General features: G+C 46.9%; 1 protein-coding gene across 1 annotated transcript in view; it reads right to left on the bottom strand.

The window, feature by feature from the left end:
• The window catches only part of itga8 (integrin, alpha 8), a gene marked incomplete at both ends in the record, with an annotated part of 58447 nt that overhangs the window by 25596 nt on the left and 10763 nt on the right, over positions 1-22088 (bottom strand). Inside the window, 7 exons of the mRNA XM_084174819.1 lie at positions 1390-1587; positions 4938-5143; positions 5540-5592; positions 5701-5757; positions 8647-8690; positions 9272-9316; positions 9401-9526. Coding sequence (XP_084030945.1) covers positions 1390-1587; positions 4938-5143; positions 5540-5592; positions 5701-5757; positions 8647-8690; positions 9272-9316; positions 9401-9526 — 729 coding nt within the window. The remainder of the gene's footprint in view (positions 1-1389; positions 1588-4937; positions 5144-5539; positions 5593-5700; positions 5758-8646; positions 8691-9271; positions 9317-9400; positions 9527-22088) is intronic.

Genomic DNA, 22088 nt, shown 5'->3' with positions numbered 1-22088 from the left:
CACGCATGTGTGTGTGTGTGCACACGCGTGCGTGCGTGCATGCTTGTATGTATATGCATTGTGTTTGTACAGTGTGTGTGTGACTGAGTAACTCGATGTGGGGTGATTCTGTATAGAGACTGGCTTTGGTTCGTAGCCTGGCACAGACTCAACACATACACTCAGAGGCCCGTGAAACTGATCACAAGCCATGGAGTGCATATGTGTGCATGTGTGTGTATGTGTGTGTGTGTGTTAGCGTGTGTGTGTGTGTGTGTGTGATATTTTCATTATAAAGACCCAGATTTCCTGTTTGCGGGATGGAGAGATCTGAGGAGGTCTGTTGTTGTTACAGAAAGAAGAAAAGAAAAGGAAAAAAATAATTCCTGCTTCTCAGCCTGGTCTCTAGAAGTACAAACGCTGAACTACGCTGCCTTTAGAATGGCTGCTTTAGAATGGCTGCCTTTAGAATGGCTCCAAATTTAGGCGAAAACAAGGGGGTACAAAAGTAAATTTTTTCAAAACATGTTCAGTCTTAAATCACCTTTTAAGAGCCCATGATTCTAAGTAAATGAATGTGTATACAAACACTCACACAGACATTCAGACTACCCCTGATTGAACATGTAAATACAAACACAGGCTTTCCCTTCAGATTGCTGTAGTGTGCCATGTTCATCTGTACCATGACATCACAAAAGAGGAAGTCTCTCCAAAGTAATAACAGCGACATGACAATGTTCTTCTGAAGAATTGGAGGCCTGTGTCCACACTATGCTTGGACTAAACGCTATGTTCAAATATCTGGCAAACAGACTAAACACTTTTAAAGGGAAATCTAAAAAAAATTCAACTTCATATTCATCATCTCCAGCACCATCCCAACATCAAAATATGTGAAAATGGCACGTTTCTATGTTTTGTAGCAAAAAAGATAAGGAAAATAGGTGTTTCCAATGACATCATCAACCAATTAGTAGGCAACTAGTAGACAATGCCTACTCATATTTGGTTAAAATCACATGATGCACACTGTTGATATCATTGGAATCACTAATCTCCCTCATATCTTTTTTCCACAAAACATGGAAACGCACCATTTTCACATATGTTGATGTTGGGGTGGTGCTGGAGATGATGAATATGAAGTTAAAACATTTGGACATTTCCTTAAGATGTTTTAGTGCACAGAGAACAGACTTATTGCATGCCTGTCTGCTCTCTTTTGACCCCCCCCCCCCCCCCCCCCTCCTGGGACAGGACAAGAAGTCATCAGAGAATCATCGTTGCAACAGCTCTGTAACCCCAGTACCCCTCCTGAGTAACGACTTCACCAGAAGAAGGGAGGAGAGAAGTGAAACGGAAAAAAGAGGAGAAAATAAGTAAGGTGCATGGGAGTGTAGAGTGTACCAGGGTAATGGTTGTTGTCCAGGTCTCTGTCCCCCCTCAGGGTGAAGCCGTAGCCGGAGAGGCCACTACTGGAGGCCCAGGCTCCATAGAGCTCCTGACTGAGGGTTAGGCCCCGGGCCGTCAGGTCTCTCTGGCCATTGTAGATCAACACCAGGCCACTCCGGTCCTCCCCACCAAACGGACAACCCACTGCCACGTCTATCAGAGAGAGAGAGAGAGAGAGAGAGAGAGAGAGAGAGAGAGAGAGAGAGAGAGAGAGAGAGAGAGAGAGAGAGAGAGAGAGAGAGAGAGAGAGAGAGAGAGAGAGAGAGAGAGAGAGAGAGAGAGAGAGAGAGAGAGAGAGAGAGAGAGAGAGAGAGAGAGAGAGAGAGAGAGAGAGAGAGAGAGAGAGAGAGAGAGAGAGAGAGAGAGAGAGAGAGAGAGAGAGAGAGAGAGAGAGAGAGGGGGTATGAGGGTAGGAAACACAAACAAAACAACACCAGTATGAGTTACAAGGCTGGCCTTCTGAAGTGATACAGCAGACCAGCTCACATCAGCAGGAGAGAGGGATGAGAGGAAAAGAAAGAGAGAGCAGGATGAGAGGGATGGTTTAGACATCATCAGCTGAAAGCCCCTGAGGGAAAAGTAAAGAGACTACCTAGGACTACCCCTCTCTCTTTCCATTTCCTTCTGTCTCTCTCCTTCTCTTTTTCCCCACCTCTGTATCTCTCTCAATTTAATTAAATACATTACAGTGAACTTTATTGACACCATGGAACACATATTGCCATAGAAGAAGAGTTTTGGATAAAATTCCAAATGTATATGTCAAACATGTAGAACTGTTTAATAGGCACAGGCAGGAGATTCCTGTGACAATAAGCAGCCAATGGTTACCCTCCACCAGTGATTGCCAGGTGTTAGTCCCACCCCGCTGTCCCACCCCACATACACACACACATTCACACACACTCACATACACACACAGCGCTACTCCCCACCTGCATCCTGTCCGCTGTTGGGGGAAATGGCGTTGAAAACTACAAACAGAGTGCTGTCATGGTTACACTGCTCTGTGATGATGAGGGAGGTAATCAGAGACACACACAGATATACAGTGCATTCGGAAAGTATTCCGACCCCTTCACTTTTTCCACATTTTGTTACGTTTACATCCTTATTCTAAAATGGATGAGAAGGGAGGGAGGATTAGAGAGATGGATGAGTGTTCCTGATAGATACTCTACAGTCGTCTCTACCAGGGACTCATTTGTCCAGCTGAGTATCAAACCTAGATTGTCTGCACCCCTCAAGACTGCATTAACTCTCTGAGCTCAAGTCTAGGTGCCATCCCTTCGAGGCAACACAAGTGAAATAAAAAACCTTATTTACATAAGTATTCAGACCCTTTGCTATGAGACTCGAAACTGAGCTCAGGTGCATCCTGCTTCCATTGATCATCCTTGAGATGTTTCTACGACTTGATTGGAGTCCACCTGTGGTAAATTCAATTGATTGGACATGATTTGGAAAGGCACACACCTGTCTATATAAGGTCCCACAGTTGACAGTGCATGTCAGAGCAAAAACGAAGCCATGAGGTCGAAGGAATTGTCTGTAGAGCTACGAGACAGGAAAGTGTTGAGGCACAGATCTGGGGAAGGGTACCAAAAAATGTCTGCAGCATTGAAGATCCCCAAGAACACAGTGGCCTCCATCATTCTTTAATGGCAGAAGTCTGGGACCACCAAGACTCTTCCTAGAGCTGGCCGCCCGGCCAAATTGAGCAATCCGAAAGAATAGGGCCTTGGTCAGGGAGTTCCTCTGTGGAGATGGGAGAACCTTCCAGAAGGACAACCATCTGTGCAGCACTCCACCAATCAGGCCTTTATGGTAGAGTGGCTGGATGGAAGCCACTCCTCAGTAAAAGGCACATGACAGCCTGCTTGGACGAAACCTTGCACCATCCCTACGGGACAAGTCTCTGAATGTCCTTGAGTGGCCCAGCCAGAGCCTGGACTTGAACCCGATCGAACATCTCTTGAGAGACCTGAAAATAGCTGTGCAGCGACACCCCTCAGCCAACCTGACAGAGCTTGAGAGGATCTGCAGAGAAGAATGGGAGAAACTCCCCAAATACAGGTGTGCCAAGCTTGTAGCGTCATACCCAAGAAGACTCAAGGCTGTAATTGCTGCCAAAGGTGCTTCAACAAGGTACTGAATAAAGGGTCTGAATACTTATGTAAATGTGATATTTAATGTTTGTAATTATAATTTTTGAAAAATATTCTAACAACCAGTTTTTGCTTTGTCATTATCGGGAATTGTGTGTAGATTGATGAGAAAAATATATACTAAATCAATTTTAGAATAAGGCTGTAACGTAACAAAATGTGTAAAAAGTCAAGGGGTCTGAATACTTTCCCGAATGCACTGTACACACACACCCTACTGTATGATAATGAGGGAGAACATCACAGCATCTCAGTGGAACCCCAGACTCTAGTCTCCATTGTGGCTCAGACAGCTGGAGTCACTGGCTCCATTCAAGCTCCATTCTGGCTCCACTAGCGCTGCAGTTTCCTGAGACTAATGGATTCTCTACTGATCTGTCCTGTGTGTGATCACCTCCACATTCCCAGTCTAACCCAGCCACACCCTGGCTGATGCATCAACCTAAGGACAAAAGCCTCTGAGTTCACTCAATGCATGTGTGTGCATGAGTGTGTGTGTGTGCAGGCTTACATGTGTGTTTGAAAAGGCCTCAGTTATGCCTCAACACTGATAGACATTGATTCAGGTTTATTGATTTAGTTCTGATGATGATGATGGTGTGGAGGGAGGGAGGGAGGGAGAGTGGCTCTAAATCACATTTATAAAAACATAAACACATGAATAACTAAGTAGGATTGTTGTCATATGTTCACCAGATAAATATTCATTAGTCCCAGTTCAAGACCACATGCCTGAGGCTCCGAAAAGCATTTGGGCTCCAGACCTGAACGTGTGTGTGTGTGTATGTGTGTCACAGGAGGTTGGTGGCACCTTAATTGGGGAGGACAGGCTCGTGGTAATGGCTGGAGCGGAATGAGTGGAATGCTATCAAACATGTGTTTGATGTCAATCCATTTGCTCTGTTCCAGCCATTTTTATGATCCGTCCTCCCCTCAGCTGCCTCCACTGATGTGTGTGTGTTTATTAAACAAACACAATGTGAGGCAGAATGAACACTGGGCAGCGGGACAGAAACTTCCAGATGCCCCTATCTTAGTGGACATCTGGAGATTAAAAATAACTCTCTCTCTGTGACACACACGCGCACACACCCCAAACCCTGCTCATCATTACAAGAGGGGGAAGAACTTCACAAGGAAACACTCTAACACCGTACTTCCTGATTGGCTGAAGACCCTTCGGTTTCCCCCATCGGAGCATCTCATAGGATATCCGCTCTCCAAGACCAAACAGCCACAGATGAAGAGGAAACATATACAAATATCTGGCTCCCAATACACTGGGAGTGGACACTGAACGGGAAGAAAGAGAGGGGAAGGACACACACAGCATACCGTTATATCCGTCCTGGTTGAGGTCTCCTAGCGGGGCGATGGCAGTGCCAAAGCGTCCGAAGGTGTGTGTTCCCGTCAGGAGAAGGGGCTCGGAGAAGGTGAGCGGGGAGTGCTGGAGGTACAGGTAGACACGGCCCACCTCCTTGGGCTTACTCTCCCTCTCTCTCTCCATGTAGAGAGGGGCTCCTACCAACACATCATCATACCTGGGGGAAAGATACACAGCTTTAGATTACACTCACACACGTGCACACACACACACACACACACACACACATATAGATGATTGTGTTATACAGACATGTCAGAAAGCATGTGGTCTGGCCCCAGAAATAGAACTCAGTCATCATAATCAGAGAACAGGCTACAGCTGGAACACATACTCGTTCCCCCCTCGCCCACTCAACTGTCTTCATTATTGGCTCAGACTAAACAATTATTTCACTGCAAGAACCATGAAGATCTGTAGGGACAGAGAGAGAGAGAGAGAGAGAGAGAGAGAGAGAGAGAGAGAGAGAGAGAGAGAGAGAGAGAGAGAGAGAGAGAGAGGGAGAGAGGGAGAATGTGAGAGAGAGAGAGATAGATAGAGACAGACAACTCACCCGTCTCCGTTGAGGTCAGTAACAGCCACAGAATAGCCAAAGTAGGAAGCCATCTAACAAAACATTTCACAACATGACTCTAGTGCTAAAAAGTAGTTGGGTAAAAGATGAATAGCCGTGTGTGTATGTTTATGTGTGTGATGTTACTGTATGTTACTGACCTGCTCTCCTGTGAAGTTCATGATGAATGTCAGATTAGTGGAGTTAATCACAGCTACCTGAAACAGAACACAAGAGTCACACACCTGATACAGGTACACACACACACATGCATCATGCACACACATACACAGGATGTAATGAGCTGAAATAGAAACAGGCCAGAAAACTAAAAACACAGCCCAAAACTCTCTTTCCCTCTGCCTGGCCCCCCTTCTACCCATCTCCCTCTTTCAACCCCCCATCGTCCCCCCTGCCTTACCCCCTCCTCTGTTCCGTACCCTCCATTTCCATAACCCCAGTCGTGGGGGAGACAGAGGGGCTGAGAATTCCTTCAAAAGACCTACAATAACAACCACATGGAGACAGCCAGGGGCTACACACACACATTCACACACTCACACACACTCACCCACACACATGTGCACGCACTCACAAAGTTAGAGAGACAAACACATACACAAAACACCAACAAATATAGAGAAACAGACAGGTAGACAAACGGACAGACGGACGGACAGACGGTCGCTCAGAATGACAGACAGAGAGGGGCAGGCAGAGGGAAAGACATGTGCAGACACTTAACTCCCTGGCCCCCCTCCTCCTCCTCTCTCTCAGGGGTGTCAGGCTGGTTGTCTCCCCAGGTCTGAGAGGCCTAACGTGGGTTGACAGCTACTCTAGTCTCATCAGGCCCAACAGGCCTAACCCTAACGCCCACTAACCACAACTGTGAGGGCTACCGGCCCCAGAGGCTTGTCTGCTCTGAATACATCTCAGTGTCTGTCAGTGTGTGTGTGTGTGTGTGTGTGTGTGTGTGTGTGTGTGTGTGTGTGTGTGTGTGTGCGTGCGTGCGTGCGTGTGTGTGTGTGTGAGTGAGCAGGCAATGAGCTGTGTGTTAGAGGTGAGGGGTCATGTGTGTGTCAGGGAAGGGAGTCAGGCTGGGTCAGCTCTCATGGAGCGGAAGTCGTGTGTTATTAAGGAGACAGTCCAGGGGACACACACCCCTTAAAACACACACATTCACGCACACATAATTGCACCCACACACATACACACACACACACACAAACACACACACACACACACACACACACACACACACACATACACACACACACACAAACACACACACACACAAACTGATAAGAAATGTATTGGTGTGAGTTAGGACTGTGTTGTGGTCAAAGTGGGGGGAGTTGTTGTTGCTAAGCGATAGTAACTAGGAATGGAATTCTACTTTGGAAACATTTCCATAATTCCATACTTGCATATCCTGTGTGTGTGTGTGTGTGTGTATGTGTGCAGTTATGCATGCGTGTGTGTATGTACAGTACCAGTCAAAAGTTTGGACACACCTACTCATTCAAGGGTTTTTCTTTATTTTTACTATTTTCTACATTGTAGAATAATAGCGAAGACATCAAAACTATGAAATAACACATATGGAATCATGTAGTAACCAAAAAAGTCTTAAACAAATCAAAATATATTTTATATTTGAGATTCTTCAAAGTAGCCCCCTTTGCCTTGATGACAACTTTGCACATTCTTGGCATTCTCTCAACCAGCTTCATGAGGTAGTCACCTGGAATGCATTTCAATTGACAGGTGTGCCTTGTTAAAAGTACATTTGTGGAATTTCTTTCCTTCTTAATGCATTTGAGCCAATCAGTTGTGTTGTGACAAGGTAGGGGGGGTGGGGGGTATACAGAAGATAGCCCTATTTGGTAAAAGACCAAGTCCATATTATGGCAAGAACAGCTCAAATAAGCAAAGAGAAACGACAGTCCATCATTACTTTAAGACATGAAGGTCAGTCAATCTGGAAAATGTCAAGAACTTTGAACGTTTCTTCAAGTGCAGTCGCAAAAACCATCAAGCGCTATGATGAAACTGGCTCCCATGAGGACCGCCACAGGAAAGGAAGACCCAGAGTTACCTCTGCTGCAGAGGATAAGTTCATTAGAGTTACCAGCCTCAGAAATTGCAGCCCAAATAAATGTTTCACAGAGTTCAAGTAACAGACACATCTCAACATCAACTGTTCAGAGATTGCGTGAATCAGGCCATCATGGTCGAATTGCTGCAAAGAAACCACTACTAAAGGACACCAATAATAAGAAGAGACTGGCTTGGGCCAAGAAACACGAGCAATGGACATTAGACTGGTGGAAATCTGTCCTTTGGTCTGATGAGTCCAAATTTGAGATTTTTGGTTCCAACTGCCGTGTGTTTGTGAGACGCAGAGTAGGTGAACGGATGATCTCCGCAAGTCTGGTTCCCACCGTGAAGCATGGAGGAGGAGGTGTGATGGTGTGGGGGTGCTTTGCTGTTGACACTGTCTGTGATTTATTTATAATTCAAGGCACACTTAACCAGCATGGCTACCACATCATTCTGCAGCGATACGCCATCCCATCTGGTTTGCGCTTAGTGGGACTATCATTTGTTTTTCAACAGGACAATGACCCAACACACCTCCAGGCTGTGTAAGGGCTATTTGACCAAGGAGGAGAGTGATGGAGTGCTGCATCAGATGACCTGGCCTCCACAATCACCCGACCTCAACCCAATTGAGATGGTTTGGGATGAGTTGGACCGCAGAGTGAAGGAAAAGCAGCCAACAAGTGCTCAGCATATGCGAGAACTCCTTCAAGACTGTTAGAAAAGCATTCCAGGTGAAGCTGGTTGAGAGAATGCCAAGAGTGTGCAAAGCTGTCATCAAGGCAAAGGGTGGCTACTTTGAAGAATCTCCAATCTAAAATATATTTGGATTTGTTTAACACTTTGTTGGTTACTACATGATTCCATATGTGTTATTTCATAGTTTTGATGTCGTCACTATTATTCTACAATGTAGAAAATTTTAAAAATAAAGAAAAGCCCTTGAATGAGTAGGTGTGTCCAAACTTTTGACTGGTACTGTATGTGTGTGATTCTGTACTCACATATCCAAAGTTCTGTGCCCCTCTCGGAACCCCAGCTATCAGCTCTGGAAAGAAGAGAGGAACACACATTATATCCCACTGCCTGCCTGCTCTTCTGTCTGTCTGTCTGCCTGCCTGTCTGTCTGTCTGTCTGTCTGTCTGTCTGGATGCCTGCCTTTCAGTGTGTCTCTGTCTCTAGGCCACCCTGACTGAAGACACTAAAAGCTGACAACAGACTGACTGATGATGAAAGGGAGAGAGAAAGAGAGAGAGAGAGAGAGAGACAGAGAGTGGTTTTGATCCGAGTACCTCCCCCCAAACCCTGTTCCCGGTACAGACCAGAACACAAACCCAACCCAGCCAGCTCCAGCTTTAAGGGATTCAAAGACGAGACCACAACCAGCCTACAACCACAATACAACCCATGTATAAAATCATTATACAACCATGTGTCAACCCTTGATTTGGCACTTGGTGCCATATTTTAATTAAGAAGATGATGTAGAAGGCAGAACATATGTTTTTGTAGCAAGTTACTTTTCTTGTTTAATTTGCAGTGTAGTTACTAGTTAGTTACTGTCCATCGGACTAGCCTCTGAAACACTGCACACACCAACCACACAGAGATGAAAGTGTTGTTTTTTACCTTGCTCCAAGTCTCCTGTGAATTCCCCCACTGCCACAGAGTAACCTGCAGACAAGAGAGAGATATTAGTGAGTGAGTGTGTGTGCGCGCGTGTGTTTGTGTGTGTAGATGAAACTGTGTGTGTGTTACCTAGGTAACTGTCGTCATGTGTATCAGCTGCAGCGTGTGTGTGTTTCTCTCCAGGGACTCTCCTGAGCACGGCTTTCAGAGAGTAACCATTCAATATCTCTGCTACGCCTGCTGTCATCACCTGACCTGGAGAGGGGGAGTTAAGAAACACACAATGGTCAGTAACATCCAGGCCAACCCCAGGCCCAATGGGGAGCAATAACTTCCTCACTGTCAGTCTGTCACACACACCTTTCTGCCCTTTGTTAAGAAACTCACACGTATGAGGAGCTCTTCCCTGAGGAACTCTGAAACACCTTGTTAGCAGGAGTTAGAATGACACACATTCTCTCTCTCTCTCTCTCTCTCTCTCTCTCTCTCTCTCTCTCTCTCTCTCGCGCTCTCTCTCTCTCTCTCTCTCTCTCTCTCTCTCTCTCTCTCTCTCTCTCTCTCAAATCAATTCAATTTAAGGGCTTTATTGGCATGGGAAACATATGTTAACATTGCCAAAGCAAGTGAAGTAGAAATTAAACAAAAGTGAAATAAACAATAAATATTAACAGTAAACATTACACTCAGAAGTTCCAAAAGAATAAATACATTTCAAATGTCATATTATGCATATATACAGTGTTGTAACAATGTGCAAATAGTTAAAGTACAAATGGGAAAATAAATAAACATAAATATGGGTTGAATTTACAATGGTGTTTGTTCTTCACTGGTTGCCCTTTTCTTGTGGCAACAGGTCACAAAATATTGCTGCTGTGATTGCACACTGTAGTATTTCACCCAGTAGATATGGGAGTTTATCAAAATTGGGTTTGTTTTCAAAATCTTTGTGGATCTGTGTAATCTGAGGGAAATATGTGTCTCTAATATGGTCATACATTTGGCAGGAGGTTAGGAAGTGCAGCTCAGTTTCCACCTCATTTTGTGGGCAGTGTGCACATAGCCTGTCTTCTCTTGAGAGCCAGGTCTGCCTACGGCAGCCTTTCTCAATGGCAAGGCTATGCTCACTGAGCCTGTACATAGTCAAAGCTTTCCTTAAGTTTGGGTCAGTCACAGTGGTCAGGTATTCTGCCAGTGTGTACTCTCTGTTTAGGGCCAAATAGCATTATAGTTTGCTCTGTTTTTTTGTTAATGCTTTCCAATGTGTCAAGTAATTCTCTTTTTGTTTTCTCATGATTTGGTTGGGTCTAAATGTGTTGTTGTCCTGGGGCTCTGTGGGGTCTGTTTGTGTTTGTGAACAGAGCCCCAGGACCAGCTTGCTTAGGGGACTCTTCTCCAAGTTAATCTCTCTGTAGGTGATGACATTGTTATGGAAGGTTTGGGAATCACTTCCTTTTAAGTGGTTATAGAATTTAACGTCTCTCTTCTGGATTTTGATAATTAGCGGGTATCAGCCTAATTCTGCTCTGCATGCATTATTTGGTGTTTTTCGTTGTACACAGAGGATATTTTTTGCAGAATTCTGCATGCAGAGTCTCAATTTGGTGTTTGTCCCATTTTGTGAATTATTGGTTGGTGAGTGGACCCCAGACCTCACAACCATAAAGGGCAATGGGTTTTTATAACTGATTCAAGTATTTTTAGACAGATCCTAATTGGTATGTTGGAATTTACGTTCCTTTTGATGGCATAGAAGGCCCTTCTTGCCTTGTCTCTCAGATTGTTCACAGCTTTGTGGAAGTTACATGTGGCGCTGATGTTTAGGCCGAGGTATGTCTCGTTTTCTGTGTGCTCTAGGGCAACGGTGTCTAGATGGAATTTGTATTTGTTCTCCTGGCAACTGGACCTTTTTTGGAACACCATTATTTTTGTCTTACTGAGATTTACTGTCAGGGCCCAGGTCTGACAGAATCTGTGCAGAAGATCTAGGTGCTGCTGTAGGCCTTCCTTGGTTGGTGACAGAAGCACCAGATCATCAGCAAACAGTAGACATTTTATTTCAGATTCTAGTAGGGTGAGGCTGGGTGCTGCAGACTGTTCTAGTGCCCTCGCCAATTTGTTGATATATACAGTGGGGAGAACAAGTATTTGATACACTGCCGATTTTGCAGGTTTTCCTACTTACAAAGCATGTAGAGGTCTGTCATTTTTATCATAGGTACACTACAACTGTGAGAGACGGAAAATCCAGAAAATCACATTGTATGATTTTTAAGTAATTAATTTGCATTTTATTGCATGACATAAGTATTTGATCACCTACCAACCAGTAAGAATTCTGGCTCTCACAGACCTGTTCGTTTTTCTTTAAATAGCCCTCCTGTTCTCCACTCATTACCTGTATTAACTGCACCTGTTTGAACTCGTTACCTGTATAAAAGACACCTGTCCACACACTCAATCAAACAGACTCCAACCTCTCCACAATGGCCAAGACCAGAGAGCTGTGTAAGGACATCAGGGATAAAATTGTAGACCTGCACAAGGCTGGGATGGGCTACAGGACAATAGGCAAGCAGCTTGGTGAGAAGGCAACAACTGTTGGCGCAATTATTAGAAAATGGAAGAAGTTCAAGATGACGGTCAATCACCCTCGGTCTGGGGCTCCATGCAAGATCTCACCTCGTGGGGCATCAATGATCATGAGGAAGGTGAGGGATCAGCCCAGAACTACACGGCAGGACCTGGTCAATGACCTGAAGAGAGCTGGGACCACAGTCTCAAAGAAAACCATTAGTAACACACTACGCCGTCATGGATTAAAATCCTGCAGCGCACGCAAGGTCCCCATGCTCAAGCCAGCGCATGTCCAGGCCTGTCTGAAGTTTGCCGATGATCCAGAGGAGGAATGGGAGAAGGTAATGTGGTCTGATGAGACAAAAATAGAGCTTTTTGGTCTAAACTCCACTCGCCGTGTTTGGAGGAAGAAGAAGGATGAGTACAACCCCAAGAACACCATCCCAACCGTGAAGCATGGAGGTGGAAACATCATTCTTTGGGGATGCTTTTCTGCAAAGGGGACAGGACGACTGCACTGTATTGAGGGGAGGATGGATGGGGCCATGTATCGCGAGATCTTGGCCAACAACCTCCTTCCCTCAGTAAGAGCATTGAAGATGGGTCGTGGCTGGGTCTTCCAGCATGACAACAACCCAAAACACACAGCCAGGGCAACTAAGGAGTGGCTCCGTAAGAAGCATCTCAAGGTCCTGGAGTGGCCTAGCCAGTCTCCAGACCTGAACCCAATAGAAAATCTTTGGAGGGAGCTGAAAGTCCGTATTGCCCAGCGACAGCCCTGAAACCTGAAGGATCTGGAGAAGGTCTGTATGGAGGAGTGGGCCAAAATCCCTGCTGCAGTGTGTGCAAACCTGGTCAAGACCTACAGGAAACGTATGATCTCTGTAATTGCAAACAAAGGTTTCTGTACCAAATATTAAGTTCTGCTTTTCTGATGTATCAAATACTTATGTCATGCAATACAATGCAAATTAATTACTTAAAAATCATACAATGTGATTTTCTGGATTTTTGTTTTAGATTCCGTCTCTCACAGTTGAAGTGTACCTATAATAAAAATTACAGACCTCTACATGCTTTGTAAGTAGGAAAACCTGCAAAATCGGCAGTGTATCAAATACTTGTTCTCCCCACTGTATGTTGAAGAGGGTGGGGCTTAAACTGCATCCCTGTCTCACCCCACAGCCCTGTGGAAAAAATGTGTGTGTTTTTTGCTAATTTTAACCGCACACTTGTTGTTTGTGTACATGGATTTTATAATATTGTATGTTTTGTATTGTTTGTATAGCAGACCCTCATGCCAAATTGAGTCAAAAGCTTTTTTTGAAATTAACAAAGCATGAGAAGACTTTTGCCTTTGTTTTGGTTTGTTTGTTTGTCAATTAGGGTGTGCAGGGTGAATACGTGGTCTGTCGTATGGTAATTTGGTAAAAAGCCAATTTGACATTTGCTCAGTACGTTGTTTTCACTGAGGAAATGAACTAGTCTGCTGTTAATGATAATGCAGAGGATTTTCCCAAGGTTGCTGTTGACGCATATCCCACGGTAGTTATTGGGGTCAAATTTGTCTCCACTTTTGTGGATTGGGGTGATCAGTCCTTGGTTCCAAATATTGGGGAAGATGCCAGAGCTAATGATGATATTAAGGAGTTTACAGTCGGGGAAAAAAAAGTATTTAGTCAGCCACCAATTGTGCAAGTTCTCCCACTTAAAAAGATGAAAGAGGCCTGTAGTTTTCATCATAGGTACACATCAACTATGACAGACAAAATGAGGAAAAAAAACCCAGAAAATCACATTGTAGGATTTTTTATGAATTTATTTGCTAATTATGGTGGAAAATAAGTATTTGGTCACCTACAAACAAGCAAGATTTCTGGCTCTCACAGACCTGTAACTTCTTCTTTAAGAGGCTCCTCTGTCCTCCACTCGTTACCTGTATTAATGGCACCTGTTTGAACTTGTTATCAGTATGAAAGACACCTGTCCACAACCTCAAACAGTCACACTCCAAACTCCACTATGGCCAAGACCAAAGAGCTGTCAAAGGACACCAGAAACAAAATTGTAGACCTGCACCAGGCTGGGAAGACTGAATCTGCAATAGGTAAGCAGCTTGGTTTGAAGAAATCAACTGTGGGAGCAATTATTAGGAAATGGAAGACATACAAGACCACTGATAATCTCCCTCGATCTGGGGCTCCACGCAAGATCTCACCCCGTGGGGTCAAAGTGATCACAAGAACGGTGAGCAAAAATCCCAGAACCACACGGGGGGACCTAGTGAATGACCTGCAGAGAGCTGGGACCAAAGTAACAAAGCCTACCATCAGTAACACACTACGCCGCCAGGGACTCAAATCCTGCAGTGCCAGACATGTCCCCCTGCTTAAGCCAGTACATGTCCAGGCCCGTCTGAAGTTTGCTAGAGTGCATTTGGATGATCCAGAAGAGGATTGGGAGAATGTCATATGGTCAGATGAAACCAAAATATAACTTTTTGGTAAAAACTCAACTCGTCGTGTTTGGAGGACAAAGAATGTTGAGTTGCATCCAAAGAACACCATACCTACTGTGAAGCATGGGGGTGGAAACATCATGCTTTGGGGCTGTTTTTCTGCAAAGGGACCAGGACGACTGATCCGTGTAAAGGAAAGAATGAATGGGGCCATGTATCGTGAGATTTTGAGTGAAAACCTCCTTCCATCAGCAAGGGCATTGAAGATGAAACGTGGCTGGGTCTTTCAGCATGACAATGATCCCAAACATACCGCCCGGGCAACGAAGGAGTGGCTTCGTAAGAAGCATTTCAAGGTCCTGGAGTGGCCTAGCCAGTCTCCAGATCTCAACCCCATAGAAAATCTTTGGAGGGAGTTGAAAGTCTGTGTTGCCCAGCGACAGCCCCAAAACATCACTGCTCTAGAGGAGATTTGCATGGAGGAATGGGCCAAAATACCAGCAACAGTGTGTGAAAACCTTGTGAAGACTTACAGAAAACGTTTGACCTGTGTCATTGCCAACAAAGGGTATATAACAAAGTATTGAGAAACTTTTGTTATTGACCAAATACTTATTTTCCACCATAATTTGCAAATAAATTCATAAAAAATCCTACAATGTGATTTTCTGGATTTGTTTTTCTCATTTTGTCTGTCATAGTTGACGTGTACCTATGATGAAAATTACAGGCCTCTCTCATCTTTTTAAGTGGGAGAACTTGCACAATTGGTGGCTGACTAAATACTTTTTTTCCGCACTGTAAGTATAGCCAATTGGAATTTGTGGTCTGTACAGTTGAAGTCAGAAGTTTACATACACTTAGGTTGGAGTTATTAAAACTCGTTTTTCAACCACTCCACAAATGTCTTATTAACAAACTATAGTTTTGGCAAGTCGGTTAGGAAATCTACTCTGTGCATGACACAAGTAATTTTTCCAACAATTGTTTACAGACAGATTATTTCACTTATAATTCCCTGTATCACTATTCCAGTGGGTCACAAGTTTACATACACTAAATTGACTGTGCCTTTAAACAGCTTGGAAAATTCCAGAAAACGATGTCAAGGTTTTAGAAGCTTCTGATAGGCTAATTGACATAATTTGAGTCAATTGGAGGTGTACCTGTGGATGTATTTCAAAGCCTACCTTCAAACTCAGTGCCTCTTTGCTTGACATCATGGGAAAATCAAAAGAAATCAGCCAAGACCTCAGAAAAAGAATTGTAGACCCCCACAAGTCTGGTTCATCCTTGGGAGCAATTTCCAAATGCCTGAAGGTACCACGTTCATCTGTACAAACAATAGTACGCAAGTATAAACACCATGGGACCACGCAGCCGTCATACCGCTCAGGAAGGAGACGCGTTCTGTCTCCTAGAGATGAAGGTACTTTGGTGCGAAAAGTGCAAATCAATCCCAAAACAACAGCACAGGACCTTGTGAGATGCTGGAGGAAACAGGTACAAAAGTATCTATATCCACAGTAAAACGAGTCCTATATCAACATAACCTGAAAGGCCGCTCAGCAAGGAAGAAGCCACTGCTCCAAAACCGCCATAAAAAAGCCAGACTATGGTTTGCAACTCCACATGGGGACAAAGATCGTACTTTTTGGAGAAATGTCCTCTGGTCTGATGAAACAAAAATAGAACTGTTTGGCCATAATGACCATCGTTATGTTTGGAGGAAAAAGGGGAACGCTTGCAAGCTGAAGAACACCAACCCAAACGTGAAGCACGGGGGTGGCAGCATCATGCTGTGTGGGTGCTTTGCTGCAAGAGGGACTGGTGCACTTCACAAAATAGATGGCATCATGAGGAAGGAAAATTATGTGGATATATTGAAGCAACATCTCAAGACATCAGTAAGGAAGTTAAAGCTTGGTCACAAATGGGTCTTCCAAATGGACAATGACCCCAAGCATACTTCCAAAGTTGTGGCAAAATGGCTTAAGGACAACAAAGTCAAGGTATTAGAGTGACCATCACAAAGCCCTGATCTCAATCCTATAGAACATTTGTGGGCAGAACTGAAAAAGCGTGTGCGAGCAAGGAGGCCTACAAACCTGACTCAGTTACACCAGCTCTGTCAGGAGGAATGGGCCAAAATTCACCCAACTTATTGTGGGAAGCTTGTGGAAGGCTACCCGAAACGTTTGACCCAAGTTAAACAATTTAAAGGCAATGCTACCAAATACTAATTGAGTGTATGTAAACTTCTGACCCACTGGGAATGTGATGAAATAAATAAAAGCTGAAATAAATCATTCCCTCTACTATTATTCTGACATTTCACATTCTTAAAATAAAGTGGTGATCCTAACTGACCTAAGACAGGGAATTTTTACAAGGATTAAATGTCAGGAATTGTGAAAAACTGAGTTTAAATGTATTTGGCTAAGGTGTATGTAAACTTCTGACTTCAACTGTATATTTTATCATTTCATTGAGGATACCATTAACACCACAGACCTTTTTGGGTTGGAGGGTTTGTATTTTGTCCTGTTGTTGATTCAATGTAATTGGAGAATCCAGTGGGTTCTGGTAGTCTTTAATAGTTGATTCTAAGATTTGCATTTGATCATGTATATTTGTTAGCTGTTTGTTCTTTGTTATAGGGCAAAAAGGATTGGAGAAGTGGTTTACCCATACATCTCCATTTTGGATAGATAGCTCTTCATGTTGTTGTTTGTTTAGTGTTTTCGAATTTTCCCAGAAGTGGTTAGAGTCTATGGATTCTTCAATTACATTGAGCTGATTTCTGATGTGCTGTTCCTTCTTTTCTGTAGTGTATTTCTGTATTGTTTTAGTGATTCACCATAGTGAAGGCGAACGCTCAGGTTTTCTGGGTCTCTATGTTTTTGGTTGGATAGGTTTCTCAATGTCTTTCTTAGGTTTTTGAATTCTTCATCAAACCATTTGTCATTGTTCTTACTTTTCTTCGGTTTTCTGTTTGAATTTTTTTAGATTTGATAGGGAAGCTGAGAGGTTGTCACGGTTTCGGCCGAGGCTGCTCCTCTTCCTTGTTCGGGCGGACTTCGGCGGTCGTCGTCTCCGGAGTACTAGCTGCCACCGTTCGATGTTTCTTGTTCTTTTGGTTTTGTCTGTTCATAACACCTGTCCCTTGTTTGTGTCTTGATTGTTCCCCTTATTTAGTTTGTGTGTTTGGGTCAGGTGTTATGCGTTATTGTTTTATGTCAGCCTGTGTCAGCTGTATCAGTCTCTCGTGGTTGTTTTTCGAGAGTTTGCACTGCGTGCGCTTCTTTCTTGTTTTCCGCACAGTGTTCCAGTGCGTATTGGTGCGCCACCCGGTTGGGGAGGCTATTTTGTCCATTTTTGGATTTACTAAAGTGTTTAACGTCATCCTGGTTCCTGCGTTTGATTCCACACACTCACACCACTCTGACAGAATAACGCATCGAAATGGAATCAGCAGGAGCGACCGCGCCGACCGCCGATATGGACGAACGTCTTCGTGGTCAGGAGGACCGAATGAACCAGGTCTGTCACGCCCTGGAGAGGGTGATGACCACTCTACACCGATGGGAGACCAGCGGGGTGCCCACACCTCCAACCACCGACCCAGCTCCAGCGGTCAGCCCTCCGGTGTCATCTCCGGAACCCAGTGGGATTCGGCTCTCGCTCCCGAGGGCGTACGACGGCTCCACCGCCGGGTGTCAAGGGTTCCTGCTGCAGGTGGAGCTCTACCTCGCCACCGTACACCCGGCGCCCTCGGGACACGAGAGCGTCTCAGCCCTCATCTCCTGTCTCACCGGCAAGGCGTTGGAGTGGGCCAACGCCGAGTGGAGGAGAATGGACGCCGCAACCACGAACTATGCGGAGTTCTCCCGCCGCTTCCGTGCTGTATTCGACCATCCACCAGAAGGGAAGGCGGCGGGGGAACGTCTGTTCTACCTCCGACAGGGGATGAGGAGCGCACAGGACTTTGCCTTAGAGTTCCGGACCCTAGCGGCTGATGCAGGGTGGAATGAGCGGGCCCATATTGACCATTTCCGCTGCAGCCTCCGAGAGGACGTCCAGCGAGAGTTGGCGTGCAGGGACACGTCGTTAACTTTCGACCAACTGGTCGACATGGCCATCCGGCTGGATACCCTGCTCGCCACCCGTGGGCGTCCCGGAGGGGGGGGTTCGCCCATTCCACTTTCCAGCGCCTCCGAGCCGAGTCCTATGGAGCTCGGGGGTGCTGGCGCTAGGGAAAGGAGGAGGAGGAGCCCACGGGGACCCGGCCCGTGCACCAACTGTGGTCGTGGAGGGCACACTGCGGCTAGGTGCTGGGGCGGGTCCTCCAGGGGAGGAGATGGCAGGTCTAGCATTGGGGGGTCCCCCCAGGTGAGTAGGCGCCCTGCTTACCCAGAGCTTTCTGTCGTGCACCTAACCTTGCCTGTTTGTTTCCCACAGGTTGCACCTCGTTCCCAGCATAAGGCGCTGGTAGATTCAGGCGCAGCTGGGAATTTTATAGATCGCCAGTTCTGTTTAGAGTTAGGGATTCCCCTTCTTCCAGTGGATAAGCCTTTCCCCGTCCATGCCCTAGATAGCCGTCCGTTAGGGTCTGGGTTGATTAGGGAGGTCACAGCACCACTTCAGATGATGGCGCAGGAGGGTCATGAGGAGAGAATTCAGCTTTATCTGATTGACTCTCCTGCGTATCCGGTGGTGCTGGGTCTTCCCTGGTTGATGACTCATGACCCTATTATTGGGTGGCGAGAGAAAGCTCTTAAGGGGTGGTCTGCTCAATGTGAGGGGCGGTGTCTGGGTGTTTCCATAGGGGCGACCACGGTGGAGAGTCCGAATCTAATGCCAGCACTGCAGATTCCCCCCGAGTATGAGGATTTGGCATTGGCGTTCAGTAAGACTAGGGCTGCGCAGCTGCCGCCTCATAGACGGGGGGATTGTGCGATAGATCTCCAGTCAGGCGCAGCTCTCCCGCGGAGCCATGTGTATCCCTTGTCTCAGGAGGAGAAGAAATCTATGGAGACATACATCTCTGAGTCTCTTGGACAGGGATACATACGGCCCTCCGTTTCACCCGTTTCCTCAAGTTTCTTTTTTGTGAAGAAGAAGGATGGAGGTCTGCGGCCGTGTATTGATTACCGCGGTCTCAATCAGATCACAGTGAAGTACAGCTATCCACTTCCTCTGATTGCGACTATGACGGAGTCACTGCACGGTGCGCAGTTCTTTACAAAATTGGATCTTAGGAGCGCATATAACTTGGTGCGCATCCGAAAGGGCGATGAATGGAAGACAGCGTTTAGCACGACTTCCGGGCACTACGAGTATCTAGTCATGCCATATGGGTTGATGAATGCTCCCTCAGTCTTCCAATCCTTCGTTGATGAGATTTTCCGGGACATGCAGGGACAGGGAGTGGTTGTGTACATCGACGACATTCTGGTGTATAGTCCTACCCGTGCTGAGCATGTAGCCCTGGTGCGCCGAGTATTGCGGAGGCTGTTGGAGCATGACCTATATGTCAAGGCAGAGAAATGTCTGTTTTTTCAGAAGTCGGTCTCCTTTCTGGGTTACCAGTTATCTGCGTCAGGGGTGAAGATGGAGGTAGACCGGGTGTCAGCTGTGCGTAATTGGCAGACCCCAACCACTGTGAAGGAGGTGCAACGGTTCTTGGGTTTTGCGAATTACTACCGGAGGTTTATCCGGGGTTTTGGACAGGTGGCAGCTCCCATAACGTCTCTGTTAAAGGGGGGTCCGGTGCGCTTGCGGTGGTCAGCTGAGGCGGACAGGGCATTTGGGAGACTGAAGGACCTGTTTACCTCGGCGCCGGTGTTGGCGCATCCGGATCCCTCTTTACCGTTCCAAGTAGAGGTGGACGCGTCAGAGGCCGGGATAGGGGCCGTTCTTTCCCAGCGTTCTGGTACTCCACCTAAACTCCGTCCCTGTGCGTTCTACTCTAAGAAGCTCAGTCCGGCGGAGCGGAATTATGACGTAGGAGACAGGGAGCTGTTAGCCGTGGTACAGGCCCTAAAGGTGTGGCGGCATTGGCTCGAGGGGGCTCAACACCCTTTCCTCATTCAAACTGACCATCGTAACCTGGAGTACATCCGGGCAGCTAGGAGACTGAATCCTCGCCAGGCTCGTTGGACTATGTTCCTGGCCCGGTTTGTGTTTAAGATCACATACATCCCGGGGTCCCAGAACGGGAAGGCAGATGCTCTGTCCCGGCGGTATGACGCAGAGGAGAGGTCAGTTGAGTCCACGCCCATACTACCGGAGTCTTGTCTGGTTGCTCCGGTGGTGTGGGAGGTTGATGGTGAGATCGAGCGGGCGTTACGCACCGACCCGAGTCCTCCTCAGTGTCCTGTGGGTCGGACGTACGTTCCGCTCGAGATACGCGATCGCCTCATTTGTTGGGCTCATACGTCCCCCTCCTCTGGCCATCCGGGTATCGGCCGGACAGTGCACTGCCTTAGCACGAAGTACTGGTGGCCAACGTTAGCTAGGGATGTGAGGATTTATGTCTCCTCCTGTTCGGTGTGTGCCCAGTGTAAGGCGCCCAGACATTTGCCCAGGGGTAAGTTACAACCCCTGCCTATTCCACAACGACCCTGGTCCCACCTCTCGGTGGATTTTGTTACCGACCTTCCCCCCTCACAGGGGAATACTACCATCCTGGTCGTTGTGGATAGGTTCTCGAAGGCCTGTCGTCTCCTTCCCATGCCGGGTCTACCCACTGCCCTACAGACCGCTGAGGCTCTGTTCACCCATGTCTTCCGGCATTACGGGGTACCCGAGGATATAGTGTCTGACCGAGGCCCCCAGTTCACCTCTAGAGTGTGGAGGGCATTTATGGAACGGTTGGGGGTGTCGGTAAGCCTTACCTCGGGTTACCACCCGGAGAGTAATGGGCAGGTTGAACGTGTCAACCAGGATGTGGGTAGGTTTCTGAGGTCATACTGTCAGGGCCGGCCGGAGGAGTGGGCGAGATATGTGCCCTGGGCCGAGATGGCACAGAACTCTCTTCGCCACTCCTCCACCCAACTAACCCCGTTTCAGTGCGTGTTGGGGTACCAGCCGGTGCTGGCACCATGGCATGAGAGCCAGATCGAGGCCCCCGCTGTGGATGAGTGGGTAAGGCGCTCGGAGGAGACGTGGGACGCTGCACACGTCCATCTGCAGCGTGCCATACGTCGACAGAAGACGAGCGCCGACCTACACCGCAGTGAGGGGCCAGTGTACGCACCTGGAGATCGAGTCTGGCTCTCAACCAGAAACCTGCCCCTCCGCCTGCCCTGCCGGAAGCTGGGTCGGCGGTTTGTGGGGCCGTTTAAAGTCCTGAGGAGATTGAACGAGGTGAGTTATAGGTTAGAACTACCTGTTGACTACAAAAATATTAACCCCTCGTTCCATGTGTCTCTCCTCAGGCCGGTGGTAGCTGGTCCACTCCAGGACTTTGAGATTGAGGAGACTCCTCCGCCCCCGTTGGACATCGAGGGGGCTCCGGCGTACACCGTGAGGTCCATACTGGATTCTAGACGCCGGATGGGGGGTCTTCAATATCTCGTGGAGTGGGAGGGGTACGGTCCGGAGGAGCGGTGCTGGGTGCCAAGGAGGGACGTGTTAGACCAGTCCCTACTGACCGATTTCCATCGGGGTCATCCTGCGCGCCCTGCTCCGCGTCGTCCGGGTCGTCCTCGAGCTCCGGGTCGGCGCACGGCTGGAGCCGCGCGTCAAGGGGGGGGTACTGTCACGGTTTCGGCCGAG

Source organism: Coregonus lavaretus (assembly GCF_964263955.1).
Source record: "Coregonus lavaretus genome assembly, chromosome: 13".
Classification (NCBI taxonomy): domain Eukaryota; kingdom Metazoa; phylum Chordata; class Actinopteri; order Salmoniformes; family Salmonidae; genus Coregonus; species Coregonus lavaretus.
This window is presented reverse-complemented; position numbering and strand designations above follow the sequence as displayed.